A 25,682-nucleotide genomic window follows, 5' to 3' on the forward strand; every position below is an offset into this window, starting at 1 on the left:
GTCTTCTTCAACGGTCACGAACAGTAAAGTAGTGAAATCTGTCCTTTGTTCTCACTTTGATGAATTTTTTGGTGAATTTTCATTTTGATACCAATTTGCTGAAACCATTGGAGTTTCAAAAAGTGGTGAAATCTGTCCTTTGTTCTCACTTTGATGAATTTTTTGGTGAATTTTCATTTTGATACCAATTTGTTGAAACCACTGGAGTTCCAAAAAGTGATTTTATATCAGGTTTGATTCACCGTTGGAGATGTTCTAAAAAAAAAATATTAATAATAAAAAAAAGGCCATTTTGAGAGTGACTATAAACATTGGCTCCATTTATTTATTTATATGAATATTTACAGAATACTCTCTCTGGCTCCATTTATTTATATATATGAATATTTACAGACAATACTCTCTCTCTCTCTACCCCCATTTACAACATATAACTAACTACATTACAGTACAACAAGGCGGCCAACTTGCCCAACTTCTGAAGATGTGTAGTGGTCCTACACGAAAACAAATAAAATAGAACAGAAGCCTCTTGTGCCAAATCCCAATTCACTGACCACATTGAACCTTCATTGAGACATAGGGTGCAAACTCTACACTATGGTTCGGAAATTTACTTAGCCAGTGACAATCATCAAAGGAGCATTGTGGTCCATCAGTTCGGTGCTCTACATCAACGGGCTTCATGAATTTGGGTCCCCAAGCTGGGGTTCCATCCTCAAATGAGTTATGAGTCAATCTCCTTATCCCAGAACCGTCCGTGCTGATGGTGAAGATACTGCCGTAGGGTTGATACTGATGTGGGTTCGAGATTGGTTCAGCCGACACCCCAGCATAGTCTGTGGTAAACACAATAGTTTTTCCATCCGGGCTGAACCACGGGTGGTTGGCCCGCCCACTAGACCCGCTATGGACCAACTTCTTCAGCCCAGTCCCATTTGGGTGAACCATGTATAATTCAAAACTCCCTGAACCGGGCTTTTCCCGATCCGATGCAAAAACGATCCAATCACCATCAGGGGACCAATTGCACATCGTGTCCGTCCATAGGCCCTCTGTAAGCCTGTAGAGCCCACCCTTCTCTCCATCAAGCGCATCCATTATATATAAGTTCTTGTGACCCGACCTACCCGATCGAAACACAAGCCACTTCCCATCGGGTGAAGGAGATGGAAATGCATTGTTTTCACCACCCGTGGTCAGTTTTTTGTAACTTGATTCTTCGTCATCATCAACATTAATAGAGATTACATCAACTTTCGTGCTCTCTGACTCAAATGTGGGACCCACACTTGTGTACACCACTCCCTTCCTTGTCGGATCCCAAGCAGTCGCAAAGGCAGTTCCGGTAAATACCTGACGCAGGCCCGACCCATCCCGTTTCACCACGTAGAGTCCCGGGAACTTCACGTAAGCGATACGGTCACCCGTGGGTGAGAAAGAAGGAAATGACCCATCAATCCGAAATAGAGAGATTTCGGGTAATGGGCTTTGAATGTTTTCGAGTAACAAGTTGTTACCTTTTCTTCCATTGTCGCTCCCTCTACATCTATGGTATCCGACTAGTGTCGAATCGGGTGAGATAAACGGGTTTAAATGGTGATAATTTGGCGAAACGGGCCGGGTAACCTCAGTGAACTCTTTAGAAACGACGTCGAAGAGTTCTATGTGGCGAAACTCTGAATCGGGTCGTCTCGTTGCCACAGCAATGAAGTTCTTGTTAGCCACCGAAGCCGCAGGAGTGAAGGCGTGAAGACCCGGTGGGGTGACTCGTTGAGTCACAACCGAGTCAACACTAATTTGCACCATATCTTTAGGAAGACTCGCTCTGTAAACACTCCACCACCCATCCTCACTCCTCCGGTGAAAGTACAGAGTCGAATCGTCAGCCCAACTCGGCCACCCACCGTGATCCACCACCTTGACTCGGTCCGATCCGTCTTCAGTCCTGAACACATAAACATCAGTGTCAAGCTCTTCCACCTCACCCCTCCATCCTCTCTCTCCGGAAGACGCCACCGCCGTCCAAACCCCCGACGGCGACACGGCGGGGCTAAAATCAGCCACCCCATAAGGCGTCAGTCTCCGAGTCAACCCGGTTTTGAGCTGAGTCGAGTAGACAGCAGCCCAACTCGTCCTCGGCACGCCCGAGTCCTCGTGAGTCGAAACGTAAATTAAGTAATCACCCACCAAACTGGGTTTATCTTTCATGGAAATCAGGCCGTTGGATGGTTGATTGGTGATCAGAAGAGGTACTTGAACCCTAGTTGGGATTTGGAGGGTAGATCTTTTTCTGGTGATATCGGGACCGTCGTAATAGAGTGCGTCGAGGAATAGGGACGATGATCCGTTGCGTTCGGTGACGTAGATGAGGAGGAGGGGAGGTGGTGATGATGGGGTGGTTGTTGAGGTGAGAGAGAGGAGAGTGGAGGTCGATGATGGAGAGGGAAAGTGACCGTTGTAGTTGACGGAGTGACCATCGGTGATCTGGAATTCGATGGGGGGGTTGAATTGAGTAGAGTTGGGTTGTTGTATTGGGAGAGTGTAGATGTCGAAGGCATAGCTTGATCGACCGAATGTAGCGAATACTATGCTGGTGCGAGTGCTTAGGGATTCATGGTCTGCTGCCCAAGTATAGGATAGGAGGAGATTGATGATGATGAAGAAGAAGAAACAGAGAGGCTTGTTCATGGATTTCATTGTTTCTGCTCTGATATCTCTCTCAGTCATCTACTAATGTGTGTTGAATCCATTTTTGAGGCTGAGAGAGAGAGAGAGAGGGGAGAAATTATTGGTTGGTTTTGGGAATCGGGAGGGTTGTTTTTGTGGTGGTTTAGCCTCTCTTAAATAATTAATTTTTTTTTATTTTTTTTAATTGCATTATTTTTTTATTTTTATTTTTTATAAAAAATTAAAAAATATATGTATTTATATCATTTAAAACCATTTGCTTAAAGATATTATGATCGTTAAAAAAAATAAAATTTATAAATTTATGTTAAATAATTAATGAATATAAAAAAATATATAGTAAATTATAATTGATGTAGATATAAGTACGTGACGTTCCAAAATTAAACTAATAATTTTTTGAGAGAGGGTTGGGTTGTGTTGCGTGGTAAGGGATGACGTGTATGAGGATGTGGATATAAAAAATGTTTGAGAGTTTTATAGAAAGTCTGTTATTGATGTGATGTTTTAAATTTTTTTTTATTATCACATAAATAGAGTTTAATTTAAAATTTTATTTTTAAAACTCTCTATCATTATCTATATGAAGATATATGTGGTGAATACTATGCTGGTGCGGGTGCTTAGGGATTCATGGTCTGCTGCCCAAGTATAGGATAGGAGGAGATTGATGATGAAGAAGAGGAAACAGAGAGGAACCCCAAGGCAAGTGGCCGAGCGGTAAAGTTTGGAGGATAAAATCCACAGGTCTCGAGTTCGAGTCACACCTTGGGGCCACTGGAGGTTTGCCCGGTCGTTAACTTCAGGGTCCTGAGATTAGTCGAGGTGCGCGAAAGCTGGCCCGGACACTCAGTTATCAAAAAAAAAGAGGAAACAGAGAGGCTTGTTCATGGGTTTCATTGTTTCTGCTCTGATATCTCTGTCATAATCGATTTTTTGACGTAGAGAGAGAAGTTATTGGTTGGTTTTGAGAATTGTGGTGTGGTGTGGTGTTTTAATGATATTGTGATTGATAAAAAAAATAAATTTTATGAATTTATGTTAAGTGATTAACGAATATAAATGAATATGATAAATTATAATTGAAGTAGATATAAGCATATGCATATGTAACATTCCAAAATTAAACTTAGTGATGTTTTAAAAAATTGGAAAAAAATTAATTTTTTAATTTTTTAAACTTTTTAATAATTTTTTTTAGCTAAAAAAGTTGTTTTTTTTGTATACAAAAATAAAAATAAATAAAAAAAATAGACTTTTTAGCAAAATTTCAAATTACCCCTAACGATTTTTCGAGAGAGGGTTGTGTTGTGTGGTAAGGGATGACGTGTATGAGGATGTGGATATATATGTCCCGATAGTGATTAATGTGGTTGGGTGGTGGTGGGGAATCGAGCTTTATCTAGAGTTTTGGGAATATTTTTCATTTTGTGTCTCTTAATTTTCTTGGCCTCTCTTTATTTATGGACTCTCATCTCAACTTCCTATCAAATTATTGTACCTTTTTTTTTTCTTTTTCTTTTTGCACGCAAATCAAATTATTGTACCTTGTCACGTCGGTTTAAAGGATAAAAAGATACATGAGCACTGTTATTGGTTTAGATTCGTAACTCAAAAGTTGTGGTTCGACTGTTGTTTGAGGGATTAAAATGACGTCGTTTTTTTTTTATTTTTTTTTATTTTCAACTCCATCTTCTTCATCTTCTCTATATCTTTTGTTTTTGCAGAAGAAGAATGAAGACCAGAAAGAAGAAGGAAGAAAGTAGGAGGAGGAAGGAGGAGGAGGAGGAGGCGGAGGCGGGGCGACGGCAGTCGGAGACTGCGGCGGGGCGGGGCTGGGCTGGGCGACGATCGGCGGATCGGCGGCTGGACGGGGCGACGATCAGCGGTTGGGCGACGATCGTCTTCTCTCTCTCTCTCTCTCTCTCTTCCCCTCTGCTTCTCTCTTTCTCTCCCTCTCCCTCTCCCTCTCCATCTCTTCCTCTTTTCTCCTTCTCTCTCTCTTTTTTGTTTCTAGCCAAATTCGGGCTCTAAATTTCGAGCTACCGCTCATTTTTCCACTGTTATATGTTTTTTATTTAATTTTTTTAACATTAGTATTAAATTCATGATAAGACCTTATTTAATTTTGAGTGTTTTGTTCAAAAGTTTTAATTAAAAATTTTATTGTTCAAATATTCAAGTGCGAAATTAGTATGTCCGTAAGAACATATTTTATCACAATGACTAAACTACTCTTATATATATCAACCATTTACATAGAGCCAATCAAAAGAGAATCATTTCACGCGGAGAAAGACAGAGATAGAGATAGAGACAGAGACAGAGACTGATGTGTGAAAGAGTCTCAAAATCCTAGATAGCTCAGTCACAGTCGCATGCCCCAGCATCATATTATGAACATATAGAATTTGTGAAGAGATAAATTTCAACAGATAGCTTTTACTTGCACACATTATGTATGTATATATACCATGTATGTATGTATGTACTTGAGAGTGTATATTTGCATATATATAATGTTGTATTGGTCGATTCACAATGTTAAATGATTTTTTGATTAGTGAATTCGAGATGATCATGAAAAATTATGGTTTCATCGTTGTCTTGATTGATTCGAGGAAATTGAGCTTGCTTGAGTTATCCAATTTGATTGAAATTATGATCCTAATTTTGTATTTGCTTTTATTTTGATTGTTTATTGAGTTTGTCTTTCTATATATAGAAGCTGTAATTCATTAGTTTCTTTATTTTGAAATATATGCAGGAGTGTTGAAATTTCAGTGTTATGTTTTCGTCACGTCCCAAATTTTATTACTTGGATAATTTACCAAATTTCCTTATAAAAGTCCATTTCCAATAATAGTTATAGACGTAACACAAGCTAAATAGAATAAATGAGATTTACTTTTGCATAAATATTATAATATTAAAAATATTCACAACAATATTCACAGTACATGCCAAAAAAACTTACATAAAAGATTTCAAATAAATAATTACATAGAAAGAACCACCTCAATACCACTATCTTTTAATCTTTCATTCACAATTTACATAAGACAGACTCATAACATAATAAATAACTTCTTAATCTTCCAATTATTGTACCCAGCTCCCTCCCTGAAAAATGGTTAAACAACATGGGATGAACACGAGATCCAGTAGGGATCTACAGTAATTCTCAACAATAATAATCAATAGATAAATGTGATCATGAATGCTATCAAATGATATATATATATATATATATATATATAAATGTGATCATGAATGCTATCAAATGATATATATATATATATATATAATGTGTTCTGTTATGTGCAAAATAGATTACATAAATAGATACTCTTTTCACAAAATGCCACTTGACATTTCATAGACACCTCTTTTGTTAACTTTTTATATTATCAAAATTCATTCGAATGATTTCCTTAAATTTTGTTTCCTTAGATAAAGGTTTTAAGCTGACTAATCATTTACTACTTCTAATTCATATTACACACCCATAAATTACGCCACAACTCGTCACCTCACCAATACTCACAAAACACCAAACACATACACACCACAACACATTTTGCAAAATTGGATTATAAGAGTCAACTCATTAACAACATATTCCACATTACACGCTTTAAATCTACATCTAATAATTATCACAATCACATAATGGAATTGTCACAAGAATTCTCAACAATATTCACATGCCAACAACTGGCTTCACCAAGCCTTACCAACACAGTTTATCGGGAGCTACTTTGAAAGGAAAGCTAGAACCTATCTCAAATGCGACACTTTACCGGTGGCTAACTGGAAAAAAAAAAACAGAACCTCCATATAGCCCAACAGTCCACACGCTTTATTAAGCGCTACTTCGGAAGGAATGCAGAACATTTATCATGCTCTACGCTTTACCAGTCATAAGCCGAAAGAAAACGAACCATCTTTCTAAACTTTAACCCATTAATTTTTCATTTCAATTTAAGAACCAAAGTAAAGTTTCTCCTTTATAAACAAATGTGACTTATTTTTCCACAATGTTCCCCACACCTCAATATCAACTCTTTTCATTTCAATTAATCATTTTGTATTATACACTTTCCATAGTTCGTAACACAAATTTCCATCATCGATTACTATATCAGGAACATATCCTGCAAGGATTGTTCTCACGACATCTAATGATCAACATTCATACTCAATTCAACTAACCATCAAATCAATTTCAAGAATTTAAGGCCAATTGAATAATACTCCATGTTTAAATAAAATTCAAAACTAGGGTTTGGACAAAAATTAGGGCTTTTCACTCTAAAATACATAATCATATTTCAATAGCTCAAAACTTCCATAATCAACTTTAAATCATAAGTTAATTCTTTTGTGTTAGAAACCTTAACATTTGTCTACATGTTTTTGAAAAAAATCCCTTTCAACACAAGGTTTTATGCAATAGAAACAACCAGTCATCTATCTATACGAAAATATTGAATAGAAGCAAGCAATCCCTACCTCTAGCAAGGAGAGAAGGAGACTTGAAAATCCAATGTCGATGAAAACACGATCTGCTTAGATTAATAGGAAGCCCTCTTCATGCTTTTCATTTTTGTATAAGGAAATAGGGTGAGATTCTCACTCTAAGGAGATGAAATCCAAGGTTTAAAGAGCTTGGAGCTCAACAATTGCTGAAAAGAGAGAGGGGAGAGAGAGAGAGAGAGAGAGAATCTACAAGGAGTGAGGAAAAGTAACCCAAAAATGACTTTTTAAAGTGTTGATCCCAAACGGACCGCTCGAGCGAGCATTTCACCGCTCGAGCAGTGAATGCAATCTCTCAGAAGTTTTGTAGGTCTACAGTGAAAATATTGGGAATCTCACATCTCCACTCAAGCAACCACTTGACCGCTCGAGCAGTCACTGTAACGCCAAAAAAAACAATATAACAATAAAACCTTCTCATAATATTAATTTAATAACAACATATGCCAAAGTAATTATCTTTTTTCCATATGATTCCATTTTACAAAAGGTAACACATACAATGATACATTCATAAGCCATAACCCTGAATCTATAGCATGTGCCACAAACTAATAATACATAAGATAAGTTAATTAGATATGTAAATACCCTAATGGTTACAACTTTCCAAGATGATATTTGGTTACAACAAAAGAGAGTTTAAACTCAATAAAAATAAAGCCTTAGGCTTGTACAAAATAAATACAACAATAACAAAAAGAGAAGCTCTTGGCTCTAAATCCTCCCAAGCTACTGCTTTGGCGGGGGCATATCATCAGCGCCTGAAAATGGTTTTTCACATAGGGTGAGCCAAAACCCAGTAGAGATATTTTATCACAATGTATGAATCTTAACAAAGTCCTAAGGTGAATGCGTATGCAATGCTCGTGCCAAAACATTTTATATCTCTTTCCAAAACCATACAATGTCAGGTTATATTACAATTCATGAAATCATTTCCTTTACAATAGAAAACAGGCCAGTGGATACAATTCTGGGAATCCCTAGGTACGTGTTTGCAAGTAAGCTATATAAGCAATATCAGTTTGTCATTTTTGCCGGTACTAACAGTAAAGCTCGTGTAGACACCCTATTTTTGATCACCCTTAAGACTTGGACACGTCATGGTGAACACTCAATGATGAATTGTTACGTTGTTCAAATTATTCAATTTCTTCAAGAAAAAGCTTCGATTTTCAAGCTTCAGAGCCCAAATCTTGTACCTCCTTTGGACTACAACCTAATTTTTTCTAGCGTGACCACTCAGAGGCTTGCTGGCCAAAAGGTGGTCAGCAAGCCAATTTTTATTGGCTGGTCAGCCATGTCTAGCGGCCAGCAGATATTTTGTTACCAGTTGTCTCCCCATGTGCATGCCTTGCACCAGCTAGCTCAATACATATATTTCCAACAGAGGAACCTATTTTTCTATAAATAGGTGACCACCCCTCATGGTCTTAGGTTAGAAAATTTTACCAAGACACAAAAACCTGCCAAACACTCTCCCTCTCTATCTTGTAATATACATACACTATACATATACTTCCTAAACCAAAATTTTGAGGTTTCTTGCTGAAGTTATTAAGTCAAAATTTCAGCTCTTGAGGGTGATCAATTTGTGGTTTGTGAACCAAAGAACATCCTCTCTTCAAGAGGTATAGCTTTTGCCATCTTTTCTCTTTTTTACACTACTCTTTTATTCTTTTTTATACACTGTTTTGGACTGTTTTCAAGTGCTGAAACTTGTGATTTAAAAGCTACCAAAGGTGGAGAGGTTAACCACAATTTCTTGAACCTTATCCCATAGCTTATATCCTTGTCTTTCCACTTGTTTCTTTTCTTTTAGCTACTGATTTCCAGAGTTTTCAGAGGCTAAAATATGTGATTTTAAAGTCCAAAAAGTGGAGGGGTTAGCCACTCTTCCTCAGGCTTGCTTACTAGCTTTATTCTCTTCCATTTTTGCTTACTTTTTCTACCTTTCTAAACTAATTTCAGCATTGTTTTTCTTAGTTTAGGGGTTGTTTAGTGTGTTTATTTAATATATTCTTTGAATACCATGCTTGTATTGTTGTAAGTCCTCATAGATTTGGTTGTTTAGGCCATAGACACCAATCTATTTGAGTTGATAGCTTTCTTTACATAATTTTCATTTAAATATTCATAGTTGTCATGATCACTTATACATAATCATTTCTACAATCTCCCTCATTTCTTTACTTTCTTCAATTAAGAGTTGTCTCAAACACTAGGTTGTTGCTTAAGGCATCAGAAAGAGACTTTCCATATTAAATGGTTAAATTTCTTCGAAGGTTCATTACCAAGGCATTACATCTCTCTCATGTTAAGCACAACTTTTTGTTTAACACATCTCTTTATCATTTTTTTTTTCCGCATTTAGTGGACTTAGTTATCATTTTTGGACAAAATGAAGAAAAGATAAGAAAATGGCATGGTAATGTAAAAAAAGGTAATAAAATTGACTTAGGTTCAATCGGACGTTATATTGAACCTATTGCGTCTCAAATCATTACATACTCATAGTGATGTTCAATGATTCAAGAAGCAATGTCCACCATTTTCCTTGAGGTAACTCCATGATAGGAAGGAGGTATTGTTGGTCTTTCATTTCCATTTATTGAGCTTTTGTCCTATCGGTTCATAGATCATCAAGCAACAAACTTGCGACGATTGATGATTTTTGAATCAAATCTACTCCTCCCTTGATCAACTTCATGATAGAGAGAGACAAGAAGGATAAACATCTCCTAGAAACATTTTGTTTTTGCTCTGTTTCAATTTTGTGGTAGCAGGGTAGAATCCAAAAATAGTGGCCGACTAGCAGGCAACCTTTCTGTCCGGCCAACCACTTTCCAAGGCCGGCTGGCTATCTTGTTGTACAAGCAATGGTATTTTTCTTGCAGAATAAAGCAGAAGCTGAAGCTGAAGCAAAAATAGAATAATTTTCTGACCGCAAAATAGAACAGAATCTGGCAACAAATAGAGAGGTTTCCGAGAGAATGTTCTCATTTGTGTGTGCGCGGCTCCTCGCCTCCCGTCCCATTAATTTAGTGCTTTAAAATTAATATGTTGTAATTAAGTAGTTAGCTTAATTCGGATTTGTAATAATTAGTTAATTTAGCTTTTTCATTTATTCGGTGTTATAATATTTAGCAAAGTAGGACATTCATTCGAAACCTCTTGTATGAGGGCATACTTGTAATATTATGTATGTCTTCTAATCTCCATGTTGTCTCCCTTTTATTTACTTGCTTATGATGGTTTTATATAGTATCATATTTTGGTTTCATATCATTACCATGCGTAAATATTTATTTTTTCATGCATCAGGTTCGGTTCATCATTCTAATATTGTTGTCGCTTCTTACTTACTTGAATATGCGCGTTGTCACATGCTTTGAGTTGAGCCACAGGTCATGTAAAGAAACCGAATCTGATAGTTGCATTTTGTATGTGTTGCATTAGTCACTTGCATAGTTGAGCATGCATTTTTCTAATTGTTTTATTTCCTTTGGATTGCCTCGGAGTACTAGGTGAGTATTTCTCGCTTTAGCATATTGCATGTATGTTAGTGTTGCCATATCAAGCATATTACCATGAGGCTAAGTGCTTATTTGATATACCTCTTGAATGCCTGTGGATGAAGGCTAGTTCGTTTGAATTGGGATGATTTGATTAGTGCATATATGAGCAGACTTTTTCAAGCAGTACATATTCAAAACTTTTTTCAAACAAACATAACATCAAACCATTCCAAAATGGGTGAAGTAGTCTATACTTGTGTGCCTCACATAGTAAGTTAGCATTAATAATCAAAACAAGAGCATATAATATATATAAAAATCACATCATGATTAGTAGAGGCCGATCTTTGATCGAGTAAGTAGAGTGCTCAATTCATGAGCTTCCCTTCTCATACCTAAGTTCCCGAGTCGAGACACTTTGGTTATGATAGACAAGTGGCCTCTGGCACGATTCACAAGTTTCCTAAATTTATCCAAAATATTTAGGTGGCGACTTTGAAATCTGGCAATGCAGTCCATTTTTGACATTTCTGATTGTAAATCGATTTTCCAAAAATTTTCCAGATTTGAACTTTCATTTGTGTTTTTTTTTTGTTTCAAATTGCACTTGTGAAACCAGATTCAGAACCACGGGAGTCTGAATTGTAGGGCTATCGTATCCAAGGAGACTAACCCCTCCAAGGAGCATGAAAAGCCAGCTACAGTTTCTGGCAACTCTGTTTGGTGTTTAGAGAACTTGACTTGGACTTGATGATGTGAAATTTTATTTACAGATATATGTTCTTTGCATTGCATTTGCATTGGTGCATTAAAGTTACTGTGTTTTCCATTTGCTATTCTTGGACGGCTTGCCAGAGGCTTGCTTAAAAAGCTTGCCAAAAGGCTGGCTAGTTGTGGGCTCTTCCATGTTGGAAACACAAACCCTCGGATTTGGATTACTGTTGTACTGTTTGATCCTCCTTTCACTTCTCGGTATTAGGTATGAGAGGTATATTAAGTAATCTTGCCGAAGTACCCCTTTTGACCAATCAACCTAGTTGCATATAGTAAAGCCATAGTGGTTGTTCCAACTTAGGACATGATGCTCACCCGTATGTAGGATTTTGTGAAACTACTTGCTTGAAGTCGTAAAACCGTAGACCATGTCAAAATCTAGGACTAGGTAACCCTACCCCTCATAGGGGTGTTTTGACTCTCTTTATCTGGTATGTGCTTTACAGTGAAACTGTACAGGAATGCTTCATATCAGTGGTACAGTTGATATCTGTTTTGGGGCAAAATTCTGTGGGGAGTACAGTCTTGCAGTTTTGATCATGCCTGTTCTAATGACATCTTAGCTGAGGTGTTGTTCTATTTCTGATTTTGTTGCTCTTTCTTTATTTCTTTTGCTAGGTAGACTAAAACAATAGCTTCAGAAAGTTCTGATATCCCCCAAGTACTCTAGACCCATGTCGGAAGACTTTGTAAGGTCGGAGATCTTGTTTGGGGACAACCAGTGTGTGTCTCACTATCACTAGTTGTACGGCAAAGAAGGGTCAGGCAAAGTTTGCCAATTTAGTTCTTTCAGCAATCATCCCTCAGCTCACCTACATTCAGTTCACCTCAAGCACAGCCATCTACTCTCAGAATGGCTTAATATCTACCATCTGATTTGGAAAAATTACTATGCCGCCTGCAGTAGTCAGTCGATTTACTCTAACACAACATGACCTGTCAAGCTGAGGTCACAAACAGGTTCTAACAATAGCCAGCTACGGCTTCTGCATCACACACACATAATGTGACTATCCTCACCCCTAGTATTGCTGCCAATACTGCTACAACTCAAGATCCACAAGCTGAGGGTGTTCCAGCTTTTCCCGTCCAGGCAGATCCCATTCCAGCACAAGCATCTAGAGCCCCAATTTACTAAACTGAGGCACCTTTTGAATTCAAGGTGGACCCAACCATGCTTAAAGTCAACAAGTTGGAAAAACTGTTCAAAAAGGCACAGGGGGTTAACTCCATTCCAAATATAGAGGATGGGTACACCGAATCTGCAATTACTTTGTCGGGACGGTTCAAAATGTAGCATATAGACAATTTTAATGGCGTTAGGGACCCAATGGTACATCTATGGCTGTTTTATGATATTCTCCGACCATTGGGTTTGACCAAATTGCAGAAGTTATCGCTCTTTGGCCAAACTCTATCGGGTATAACTGCCATCTGGTACGCTAAGTTAGAGGATTCTGTGAAATAAAACTAGAAAGAATTGGCCAAGTCCTTTATTGCTAAATACTCCTACAACACGCAGATCGAGGTCACAACTCGTGATCTTGAAACAACGCGTTAGGAGCCAAAGAAGGTTTCTCAGAGTTCATAACTAGATGGAAGGCCAAGGCATCGATGATGACCACTTGGCCGTCAGAGAAAGACCAAATCAGAATGGTTATTCGGAACCTTCATAGCAAGCTGCTGCAGAAAATATTTGTTCTCCCCTTGTTCACATTTAAGGAACTTCATGAAATGGGGTTTCAAATCGAAGATGCAATGAAGCAGGGGATCATCACTGATGACAAGGAGCCGGCTAAGAGGCCTTTTGTTCACAATTCCAATGCTACTAGGGGTAGTATAGCTATAAGGCCGTCAGAAGTAAGTGTTGTTACCACAACCAAAACTGTCGATCCTTTTGCCAACATGGGCCCACAAACTTCTAACCTTACCCGACCTCCGGGTAGAACTTTCAACAAGCTCTATATGACTCTATCTCGAGCTATGCAGGTGCTAATAAAAAAAGGACATCTAAAACCCCTAGAACCTCGACCACTTCCCGACCTTCTTCCATTAAAGCACAATCCCACCAAATAGCATGGCCACGAAACGGACTGGTGCTTCCGCCAACGTTATGAGATTCAAGATCTCATCGACAACAAAGTCATAGCTCCACCCCAAAAGCCCAATGTATTCGATGATGAGTTGCATGTAGGCTTGCTTGTTGATTGTTTCTTCTCTTCGAGTTTGACCTCAAGTACGTCAATCGCAAGTCTATCAAAGGGAGATCAGTAGTAGAATTTCTGGAAAGCCACCCAGTAGAAGGAGATGAAGCAGTGGAGTACCTATTCCCAAATGAGGAGATTCTGCAGGTAGAAGAGCAGACATAGACAATGTACTTTGACGGAGCAACTAGTTAGTACGGTTATGGGATATGTGTGTTGCTGATAGGACCCGATGATTCCCATATACTCCTAGCCTTCAAACTTTGGTTCAAAGTGTCCAACAATGAAGCAGAATACGAGGTGTGTATCACTAGATTGGAAGCTGTCCTAGGACTAGGGGCAATAAGGTTAGACGTCAGTGGAGACTCAAATCTAGTTGTTTCTCAAGCCAATGGAGACTGGAAGGTCAAGGAAGATAAAATGAAGGTTTATCATCAGACCTTGGACATTCTGATTCCAAGGTTTGAAAAATTGACATTTACACATTTGCTGAGAGAGAACAACCGGTTTGCTGATGCGCTAGTAACTCTATCCTTCATGGTAGACATACCATTTGGAGTTAAGATCCACAATAGATGAAATTCAAGATAAGAACCCCTGGTATTACGAAATTTGGAACTTTCTAGAGAAGGATGCGTATCTATGAGGGGCAAATGCCAAGGATAAACAGGGAATACGGCACCTGGCCGTTCAGTTCATCATCTGTGGGAATACGTGGTACAAGAGAGGCAATCTGGGAATGCATAAGCTCTGCGTTGAAGAAGAGGAGTCAAAGCGTCTCATGGAGGCCATTCATGGGGAAGAGTGTGGAGCGCACATGAATGGTGTGATGCTAGCTAGAAAGATCCTCAAGCAAGGCTATTATTGGTCAACCATGGAGGAAGATTATACTAACTTTATTTGACAATGCCACAAATGTCAAATCCATGATAATCGGATGAACATCCCGCCGTCAAAGCTTTACAACATGACTTCACCATGGCCTTTCTCAGTCTGGGGAATTGACGTTATTGGGGCAGTCTTACCAAATGGCTCAAATGGACATGAGTTCATCTTGGTGGCGATCAATAATTTTACCAAGTGGGTGGAAGCGCAGTCTTACTCAGTGTTAAAAGCATTACATGTGGCCAAGTTTATTAGAAACAACATCATCTGCAGGTATGGCGTACCAAATGAGATTATCTCGGACAATGGCTCACACTTCAAGAAAGAGGTGGTGGATTTTCTTGAGAAATACAACGTGACTTTTCACAAGTCATCAACGTATAGACCACTGACCAACAGAGCCGTTGAGGCCACCAACAAGAATGTCAAGAACATCCTGCGAAAGATGGTTGAAACCTATAAAGACTGGCCAAATAGACTTCCTTTTGCACTCTGGAGATGTAGAACATCGATTCGAACATCTACATGGGCAAACCCCTGTTCTCTAGTATATAGGATGAAAGCTATTTTGCCGATTGAGATCGAAGTATCGTCCCTAAGAATCATGGCTGAGTGTTAGATAACAGAGGCGGACTAGCAGCAGAACAGGTTCGAAGAATTGATGTTGTTTGACGAGAGAAGCCTAAAGGCATTGTACCATGTCCAAGGATATCAATGCAGAATTGCCAGGGCCTTTAACGAGAAAGTTAAATCCAGAAACCTCAAAGAAGGAGATATGACACTCAAGTTGAACAAATATGATCAACATGGACAAGCTGAACAAATATTATCCTTGAGAGGCTCGCTAGGCCCAAAACCCGAAAGGGCGACCTAGGCAAAAGTTAGAGCATGAAAAATTGCAAATAAAGAAAAATAGAGCTCGCAAGGTTGAAAACTCAAAAGGGCGACTTTAGCAAAGTTAGAGTACAAAAGAAGAGAGTTAATACTCGAGTGAACCCGAACCGAACTACGTAAGGCCTGATTCCCATTTTTGGGATACGTAGGTAGTTTCATCCCGAAGTTCGGCTATAACCATCTCCAATTCAACTGTCACATTCATGTGTTTGATTGATCCATCTTTTTTTGTCATCTGTTAACTTGGTTGTGTTACCTCCATTTGGAAGAAGGGTCAATTGCAAGATAGAGCAGTGATGATGAATGTAGTTGTGGGCAGTTATGATTTTTTGATTCGGGGTTGTACATCTTGAGGATTGATTCCATGTATGTCAGGTAGTGACTGTTTTCGAAAATTGTTTTGGAAAGTTTTAATGAAGCTGATTTTCTCAAAATTTTATCTTTTTCAACACAGACCATTATTCAGACCAAAAAGGAAAATTTTCAGTACTCACAACTTTAATTATATGATTTCAACACAAGTACATCCTCCAACTCTTAGGTTATTAAAGTTGCTTTTACATCATAAAAACTTGAAAAGAAAAGTCAATGCAATAAACTAGGGGCACAAATGAGTCAGGTGATTGTCTCCTGCCTCATGCCCATACTATCGGAAGTCTCTGCAGCTAAGGATGGCCTAATCTATGCCTCATCCTCAAGCCAAGCCAAGCACTTGCCAGAAAGGGAATAACTGAAGCTAGCAGCAGGGGCCAGAAGCACTCTCGTCCTCCAAGCAGCGAGGTATCGAGTCAAGTGTGAAGCACGAATTGGAAATGGAGTAGGGTATTTAACCCCCTTATCTGGACGAGTTTGATCGTGTCCAAACTAGCGTTTGAACCTGAACGAGAAGTAGAATACACTATGGGTGAGGCTGATCAACTATATTCCCCGGTTGGCGAGACATCCTGTAGCTCATCTTAGTAAGGTTAAGCTAAGGGCAACGCCAAACAATGTCAGCTGCAGATCTGCTGCACATCCAATCGCACCACAGTCCTTCTGTGGAAAAGTCTACAAGCCATAAGTGAAAGAAGTAAGCTTTGGCCAAATACTTGGGGCAAGAGTCCACTATCTTTAGCTTATCCATTAACCACACCTGGGAAGGAATAAAAATAAGAGAGATTAAATAATACAAAGATGTACGTTGAGAGAAAAAGTAAGGAAAGGGTTTTTGAGAGAAAAATAAAGAGTAAGTGCCAAGTGATGTGAGCAATCATAAATAAGAGAGAGTGGAAAACAATACCTGAAGAAGTAGTGGACTCCCTGCAAAGTGATAAGTCTCTCATCGATGGAAGACATCCAAACTCATCAAAGTTTTGGCCAATGCCAAGCCTATGCAGCTCTTACCCTCCTTGAGGCATTGGGCCACTTCGATCAACCTAATACTAGCTCCGTTGTAACTAGGGGCAAGTAGGAAGTGTGCAAGTAAACATAAACAGAGAGCATGTTGATGATAACCTCACCAGAAAAGGTTACCTCTATCTCCAATGCCGAAAAATCGATGAATCAAACCGGGTATATCCAACTCCTGTCATGAGCCAAGGACCGAGCCTTGTGTAAAGTAAGCCCACACATCCTTTCAAGAGCTCGTGTATGGCCAAAATGGAGTTGAGGCATAATCTCCTTATCGCCCTGGGACTCCATTAATGCTTGAAACTCTTTGAGAATAGCACACATTTCTTGTGCTCCGAAGCAAAACACATGAGTAACCGGGTTCTAACATCGAACAACGACATGAAGGAACGGAAAACAAGGCGAAGTATGGCTCGATGAAAAAGAGCGCTTGTACCGAAACTACGAAAATTTACCTTTTCCATGCCGTCCAAGGTGGCCATCCAATCCTTGAGCCTCTTGGCAAGAAATATCTCCATTTTCAAAGAAAATAGTAGAAAAGATAGTGTTCTGTCAAATGAATGAGCAAGAAAAGACCTTTATAGAGGATAAGGTTGTATGGATGGCTGATAGCTGTTGCCAACTGTCCAGCTACAGCTCTTGGCTAGCTGGCCACCTTTTCTAGCCGGCCATCTATCTTAGTGGTCGGCCGACCAAGTGTACTGGCCAAGCAGTTGGGCAACAATGTTATGTTGGTCTTTCTTTGTTTTTGAGTCTTTTGTTTCCAGAAAGTGTGAATAGCCGTGTTTAAGTTATATTAGGTTTATTTTTTCCTTTATTGAGTTGTATTTTGTATTTTGGTCAGTTGAAGGCTCAATATCCGGCTACGAACATTATTTAAATGCAAGCATTTTCAGTTTTGAATTCAGCTCCAATTTTGTGCAAGTGTGGTACCATGCTCAAGAGGCAAAACAAAACTCCTCCTTTTATAAAACTGCAGGGTTTTACCCCGATCATAGTTTTTACAAAAGAGAATACAAGTATTTAAAACAAAAAGTAACAGACCTATCTGAAGCTATACAAAGTGCTAACCTACCAAAACAAAAGAAAAAGGCAACAGAGTACAAAAATCAAGTATCAATTACATCAAGCTTGGGAGGCCCTCTTCGTCCTCTTCCATGGAGGGGACTCAAGGGCACTGTCACCATTGGTGCCGCTATTGTCCAAAGGGTGGGACTCAAAGCTAGAGCCGTCATCATCCTCTCCACTCTTTAACTTAGAGCCAAAGCCGTCATCATCCTCTCCGCTCCTTGACCTAGAGCTAGCCTTGCCATCCTCGCTCCTGGACTCAAAACGCCTGTTCATTGTCTTCTCGGTGCCGCTGGTCTCGGCATCATCCTCACTCAAAATCGACTTCAAGGATGAGAAGGTCTCTTGCACCTGGGATTCTCCACTCTAACTCCGAGCACCCCTACCTCTGCCTCGACTTCTGCTGCGCACAAGGGCCTATCTGCCTCCCCTCCCCGCAGCCGGAGGAGGTGCCGCTGGTGCCGCCGGTGCCGTAGGTGCAGGTGGAGGCTAAAAGCAAGAAACAGAGTATCAGAACAATGTCAGTGCAAAAGCAATGCAGAATCAGTATGAGTATGGCAAATCAGTATAGTGTGATGCAGAACAGTATGAATATGAAAAAAAAAAATTAGATCAGTCAGATGAATGAGAAAAGGTAGAATACCTGATAATTGTGAAGAGTAAGTAATGTTTCTCTCGTCCGTACCATTTGCACCAAAGAGGCGACCAACTGAAGAAGGTCGTCTACATAATCCACTGGCACTTGTAAATAAGTTTGAACATCAGTATCCAGAAAAAAGAGTATAAAATGCAAACTGCGAGGACTGTAAGGCAAAGTGCATACCTGCTGCACGTCAGGGTCTCTAACTTACCCATGCTCCTCATCTGACGACTCAATCGGAATCTGGTAGGCTGTCCCACTCGGCCGCCAACATGGGATCATAGTTGAAATCATGGGTAGATCGGCTACATGAACAACAGAGGGAGCCCCTCCAGCATGAGGGTCACCCACAAGAATGACACCTCCAGCAGCGAGCATGCCTGCAGCATATCCTATGTGAACTCCGGTCAAGGGTGGCATTAGATGAGTTCGGATGAAGGTAGTGCAATCCCTAACCCCACAGAATAGGTCAACGTCCTATCTTGCCATAAATTGTACGATAGCCTTGACAGGTAGACCATCGACTATCCTCATAGATGGTGGAGGCGGAGCAAGAACAACAAGGGCAGGTGAACCTAGAGTCTAGCGAACAAAATGCTCCCCTAAGTACCAGGTCCAGCAGAAGGGGCCCTCTAGAAAGATCTAAACCCGGGAGGTATCCCAAGACCTTACATACTCGTCCCGTGTCCCAGCTAGTGATTAAGGCTGAAATGTACATCATTGAAACCGTTAATTAGAATCTCTTAACTTCACTTGTTGGTCAAACTGTATATTTTATGTGTGTTGAGTGTCAATCAGGTTATACATCGTCGGAGCATAAAATGAGCAAAAAGTCAGAATTTGGGCAGAGTTGACTTTCCCGCACGTGCGTTGACTTTTCCCGCACGTGCGTTGACTTTCCCGCACGTGCGTTGACTTTTTCTGGGAAAGTCAAACCGACGTTTTAAACCTGTTTGGACGAAATTGGAAGCATAAAAAGACAAGAAAAAGGCTGGATTAGGGTTCTGAAATTGTTTGGACCTAAAGAGGGAGGCTAGGGTTTGCAAAAGAGGAAGAAACAAAAGCCTTCAAAGATGTCTCCCATGGTGATTCCTTCTCCTTCTACTTCCTTCCACTCCTCCATGAGTGGCTAGTCTTCTTTTCTAGGGTTTTGATGAAACCCTAGCCATGTAATTATGTAGTTTTCTCTTTTGATTTTATATTATGTAAGGTTTGAACCATTGTATGGTGTTTTAGAAATTCTTTATATATGATCTTCATTATCTTTTCAAATATTTAACTTTCTGTGATTGTTGAATATTATCCATACATGAGTTTTCTATTCCTTCACATTCAAGGTATGGGACGAACCATGCTACGAGGAACGAGTCGTATCACTACCCTAGTTTAGAGTGAACGATTCGTATTACTTGAGATGGTTCGTGCTCGTACATTGAATGTGATGATCTTCTTGTTAAATGCTTTGAGCTTGTAGTTGTGAAGCATTAATTCGTTCAAACCATAGCATAATTAATTTCAATTGGAAACCCTAATTATGTGGTTAGTGGTGAATTCTCAACCCTAGGATTTTTCCCCAATTTAGTAAATCCAATTTCATTTATTATTGATAATTTAATTCCTTAGTTTAATTTATTTGTTATTAAATTAGGTTATGATCATTCAATCTTTTTATCAAAATTAATTTAGGAATTTAACAATTAAATTAGTTTAATTTCACAATAGTCCCTGTGGATCGATACCTGGACTTGCCATTATTCTGATAGAATTTGGTATAGTTTAGTATTTAATTTTGGTGTGTTCAACGACCCATCAGCTAGCATCACCGCCCATGGCTGCCACGTAATCTGCAAATAGAGAATTCACAATTGTTAATTGTCGTTAGTTGTCAGAGTATGGATGAAAGCAGTAGCAATGAAAATGAAACATAAGTGAGTATGAGTTTTAGATTACCTCATGTGCTGCCACTGTATCGAAGAATCAGCGGTAGTAAGCAAAGACAGTATCACCGCGATGCCGAGGGTGGCACTGGCCATCGTACCGCTGAGAGTAAGGCATAGCAGCCTCTACCTCGTCTCGTGGAACCGGGGCAAGAGCAGGGAAATATACGTAGACCTAGAGCTGCAAGAAAAGATCAGTTTGTGAGTTAACTGGTAGAAACAAAAATAAAGACAGAAAGTGCAAAGCAGAAGGCATAATGTACAACAAAAATAAAGACAGAAAGTGCAAAGTAGAAAGCATAATAAACAAAGAGAAATGAACAAAAAGTGCAATGTGTACCTCCCAGGCTCTCAAGTAGTTGCCAACCTTGTTCCCCTTCTTGCGGGAATCGAAACTCATATAGTCGTATAGGGTGGCGAGGCCAGCGCCACCCCAATCATAGAATCGGGCTCATGGCAACACCATCAAAGCGCTCAGACAGGCCTACAGTATTTCACTTGTTCGTAAACAAGGTGGTACTAAGAAGATATGTTAGGAAGCCCCAGGAGTACTGCTCGATCTTCTCTAAAGTCTCAGGCCGGCTCCCATGGAAATAGTCGTAGAACCAGTTGTATCTCACCATAGCCGGTTTGTCTAGAGGAGAGCGTACCCCAAGCAGATGAATCAAAACGGCCTCTCACTGGCCCATATCTATGTCAAAGGGGATCGAATCACCCCCTACCCGTAGCCCTGTAATCATAGAAAAGTCGGACGGGCTCATCTTCATCTCCCCAGTGGATGAGAAGTGAAAGGAGTTGGTGGTGTCCCATCACCTCTCCACCAAAACGCTAAGTAAAGCTCGGCTCGCCTGAAATTGTGCAAGCCCAGAGCAAAACAGGCTGAAGCTAGCCTCATCAACTAGCTCTCTGACTTGAGTATGGAGTTTCTAGTACCAATCCCTGGCGGTCACCGCTCCGTAGCCTCTCCAAGCAAGGGCATCACCCTGTGATGAAATAACAAGAGAATATGTTAGATGCATAATAAACTAAAAGACTGTAATGAAATATCAAAGCAAGCAAAATGCACAAAAGAAGCAAAGTTTTTTACCTCAACGGCGTCATGGGAGAGGTGAAAGACACTCTCCCTCAAAAGGAAATCCTTTAGCACACCCATGGTGCAGTCGTTAAACCACAACATGCCACTAGAGACCATCTCGTGTGTCCGTGGTTGTAAGTGGCTGGGTCGAATGGCCTCACCCTCAGTGGTGGCAGCCCAAGCTCGTACTCGGGAGGGTAGATCTCCTCCGTTACAAGGTCACAACGATGTCCTCCGCCACTCTGCCGACCCCATCTAGCACTGGTACCTCGTGGGGGGCCCCACCATGTGGAATGTCATCCACTATGAGGAAATATGGTAGTGGTAAGAGAAAATGGCAAAAAATGAGGAAAATATATGAAAAATGCCAAAAGTCAAACCCTAGGAGAGAGAAAAAGTCAAAACTTTGGGAAAAGTACGAAAACCAAGGAAAACCCGTGAGAAATACACCAATAACAATGAAAAACCCAAAAACTTGACCAAAACAAAATCCAATCGATTCAAAGTGAAAAGGGCTAAGAGGGTTTTATGAAAAAAAAGTCGCATGGTTTGTGGGGTAACACGTGTAGGGTGAAAATCTAGAGATATAGCACCTAGAGAGAAAGAGAGAGTGATTTCGATGGATGCATAAGTGAAAGAATGAGCCAAAACCGTGTTTTAAAGACTCGCAACATGAAATCCTCAAACTGCCCCGAAAATGCATCGGGTGGCCGGCCATCCAATTCTTTTGACTAGCCAACCTTTCAGGTGGCCCAGGTGTATTTTTGCTGAAGCCTTGCTTATTTTGTACATGGAGAGTCCTGTATTCATTCCAAAGTGAAGAATTGAAAATTTTGGGTTTGTTTCGAGTTCCGACAAATCCGAAATGTGATTCCGGATGCGTTTCAAGTTCCGTCATTTCTCCGAAGCGGGAAAGTGCCCCTATAGCTTGAGCAAGTTGTATCCTTTTTTAGCATAGGACCTCCAAATTGTAAGTCAGAGATCTTTGTGAAGTGTTTTCAAAATACCGCTTTCTGTTTATCTTTTCAATTATTTTATATGTTATGTTGCATGGAACATGCATCGTATTATATTTCGCATCAATTACAACAATCATAACGCATTATGTTGCATCCATGCGCATCGTGCTTTTCATTTTATCACCCTTGTCACACAAGTGTGATTTGGCCTGTCCCCTCCTTTTTCTTTCTGCGCGAGGACCTTTTGTCTCACTTCCTCTCTGTGTGAAATATAGATTGGCTCGCACTCTTCTCTCTCGGTTAAAACATTCCATCTCTCTGTATGAAATACAGTGAGATATTCCTACTCTCTCTGTATGAAATATAGAGAGATATACATGTTGGTTACACCACCTTTCTTGTCACGTCGGTTAAAACCTTCCCTCTCTCTTTATGAAATACAAAGAGATATACCAGTTGGTTGCACCATCTTTCTTGTTACATCGGTTAAAACCTTCTCTCTCTCTGTATGAAATACAGAGAGATATGTCTATTAGTTACACCATCCTTGTTACCCTTTGGTTAAAACCTTCCCTTTCTCTGTATGAAATACAGAGACGTTTGTTGGTTACATCACCTTCTTGTCCTTTCGCGTGAAATACGTTAGGACATTGCTTTGCTTAGTTACAACATTCCCTCTCTTTGTATGAATTACAGAGAGATACGCCTGTTGGTTACACCACCCTCTTGTCCTTTCACATGAAATGCATTAGGACGTTGCTTTCCCTAGTTACAACCTTCCCTCTCTCCATATGAAATACGGTAAGATACGTCTGTTGGTTGCACCGTCTTTCTCTCTTTCACGAAAAACGTGTTGGAATTGTTATTTGTTTACTCCTTTCCATGTTAAGCACTGTCAAATTTGTTTTGATTTAAGCTTGAGGCTTGTTTCATTCGTATGTTGTCATTCATTTATTGCTCATTGCATTGTTTTGCGTGGTCATAGATTTTTCAAAATAATCGGTTTCGCAAAGCATGTAAGTCCAGTCTTCAATAGTGTATTCTTTGTGCATATCATTTGCCACTTGCCCTTGAACTACGCTGGTTTGATTCCTTGTAAAGGAATACGTAGGTGTAGACACCCCATTTTTGACCGACCTTAAGACTCAGACGTCACCGTTTGTGCACGCGATGATCGCACATGTTTGTGCTCGCTTTGAGTTTCCGGGGCTTTCGGCTGAGCGCCTTGTCTCAGGACCTCTTAACTCTCTTCTTCTTGGTTTGTTTTTGGACCATGTCTTGGTGCCTTTGCCTAGAGGGAGAGGGAGGCCTGTATACCACTTTTTGTAGCTGTAGGCTACTTTTCCCCCTTGTAGGCCACTTGTAGTGGCCCGTAGGCTAGTTTCGGGAGCTTTCGGCTGAGTGCCTTATCTTGGAGTCTCTTGGATCCCTTCCTTTTGGTTTGTTTTTGTGCCATACCTTGTTGCCTCTTGCCTAAGGGAGGGAGAGGCCTTGCCGGCCACTTTTGGCATGTACCGGCCACTTTCTTCCCTTGTAAGCCATTTAAACTGGCCGGCCAGCTAGTGAAAGTGGCCAGCAGGCCACTAAACTGGCCGGCAGCCTTTTTTTTCTCCATTTTAGATATTTGCAGATCTTTTGAGCCAGTTGTGGCTCACTGAACTCATCATTCATACATGTGTATGGAAGGATTGAGCAAGCTTTTTGCTTGCATTGCTCTATAAAAGGGGAGCTTCCTCCCCCTTGAGAAGGGTTCAGATTTTTCAGAGCAGAAATATCCCTCTCTCTCTAGAATTCTCACTCTATCTTTATATTTGTGCTATATTGTGCTTAGAATTGTTGTTTCTTCATACTTTTTCACACAACTACCTAGTTAAACACCTTTAGTTTGGAGCTGAGGTCCATTAGAGTTTCATTTGAGGTCTTTGGAGTGCATTTGGTTCGGAATTATTGCTGAAGTTGCCTCCTTACTGCTGTGCTCCAAGGGTAAGGCACTTGTCCCTTTAAAAGCTTTGTTTTGATTAAGAGCATAGTGTGGACACCCCATTTTTGACCATCCTCAAGATTTGGACGTCATCGTTTAAACACTCGATGATTATCCATGTTTGTGTTCGTTTTGAGTTTCTGAAGGTCTCGGCTGCGCGCCTTGTCTTGGAGCCTCTCAACCTGTCTATTTTGTGCTTGGTTGTGGACCAAGAGCTTGTGGTTTTGTTTCTGAGGAAAGGGGGTGGCTTGTTGGCCAGCCCCACAACCCATCGGCCAGGCCCTGTGCCTATCAGCCATAAGTGTTGGCCGGTCGACACTCTTTTTGGCCGGTCGGCACTCTTTTTGGTCGATCAACCTTCTTTTGGCCGAGACCCCTTTTTCTGTTTTTGCAGATATTTTCCTTCCAGCTGGTACCAGCTGTTGGTCACTTGGTGTATCCTCCATACACGTGTATGGATGGATTCAAACAAGTCCTAGCTTGTTCAAGAAGCTTGGGACTTGGTTTTCTATAAGAATGGAGGCCCCTCTCCCTTTCTAGAGGTTCTGAAAATTGAGATACAAGATATATATCTCTCTCTATATATATTTCTTCCTCTCTCTCTATATTTGTGTGAGTTTGTGCCTTAAAAGTGTGTTTTGTCTTCACTTTTGCACTACAACACCTAGTAGAGCACCATTGCTTTGTCATTGAGGTATTAGAGGACCTTGTTTGGACCCTCAAAGTTTGTTTATTTGGCTCAGAAGTTGCTGTTCTAAAGAGGTTCTTCAAGGGTGAGTCCCTTACCTCTTTAAAGCTTTGTGTTCTTAGCTTATTTAGCCAACTTTGCATGCTTCTTTTGGCTTAGCTTTCAACTGATAAAAGTCTTGTTTTCAAGTGCTTAACATGTTTGTTTAAGGCCTCTTTGGTGTTGGAGGTGGTTTACTCCCTTGCATGCCTTATTTGCTAGGCTTTTGAACCATCTCTTTAGGCCTTTGTTTGGCCTCTTCACCACTGAATTCCAGAGGAATTTCAGTGGTGGAAAGTGTGTTTTGAGGTCTTAAATAGAAGGGAGTTGTCCCCCCTCCTCCTCTCTTGTATGCTTGTGTTAATGGCTCACCAAGTTGTCATGTTTTTATACCTCTT

General features: G+C 40.2%; 2 protein-coding genes across 2 annotated transcripts in view; one reads left to right on the forward strand and one right to left on the reverse strand.

Annotated features, from left to right (window-relative positions):
• The window catches only part of LOC114281079 (cyclin-A1-4), a 155,039-nt gene that overhangs the window by 12,332 nt on the left and 117,025 nt on the right, over positions 1–25,682 (forward strand). The window lies entirely within an intron of this gene.
• On the reverse strand, positions 300–3,012 carry LOC114280593 (DPP6 N-terminal domain-like protein). Its single transcript, XM_028222982.2, has one exon. It carries the CDS (start codon positions 2,728–2,730, stop codon positions 550–552), a length of 2,181 nt encoding a protein of 726 aa, XP_028078783.2. The 5' UTR covers positions 2,731–3,012; the 3' UTR covers positions 300–549.

This window comes from Camellia sinensis, chromosome 3, assembly GCF_055761805.1.
Source record: "Camellia sinensis isolate YWXY chromosome 3, ASM5576180v1, whole genome shotgun sequence".
In the NCBI taxonomy this organism is placed as follows: Eukaryota; Viridiplantae; Streptophyta; class Magnoliopsida; order Ericales; family Theaceae; genus Camellia; species Camellia sinensis.

Excerpts from the sequence above, each read along its gene's own strand:
- LOC114280593 (XM_028222982.2), bottom strand. The coding sequence starts at position 2,730 with ATGACTGAGAGAGATATCAGAGCAGAAACAATGAAATCCATGAACAAG.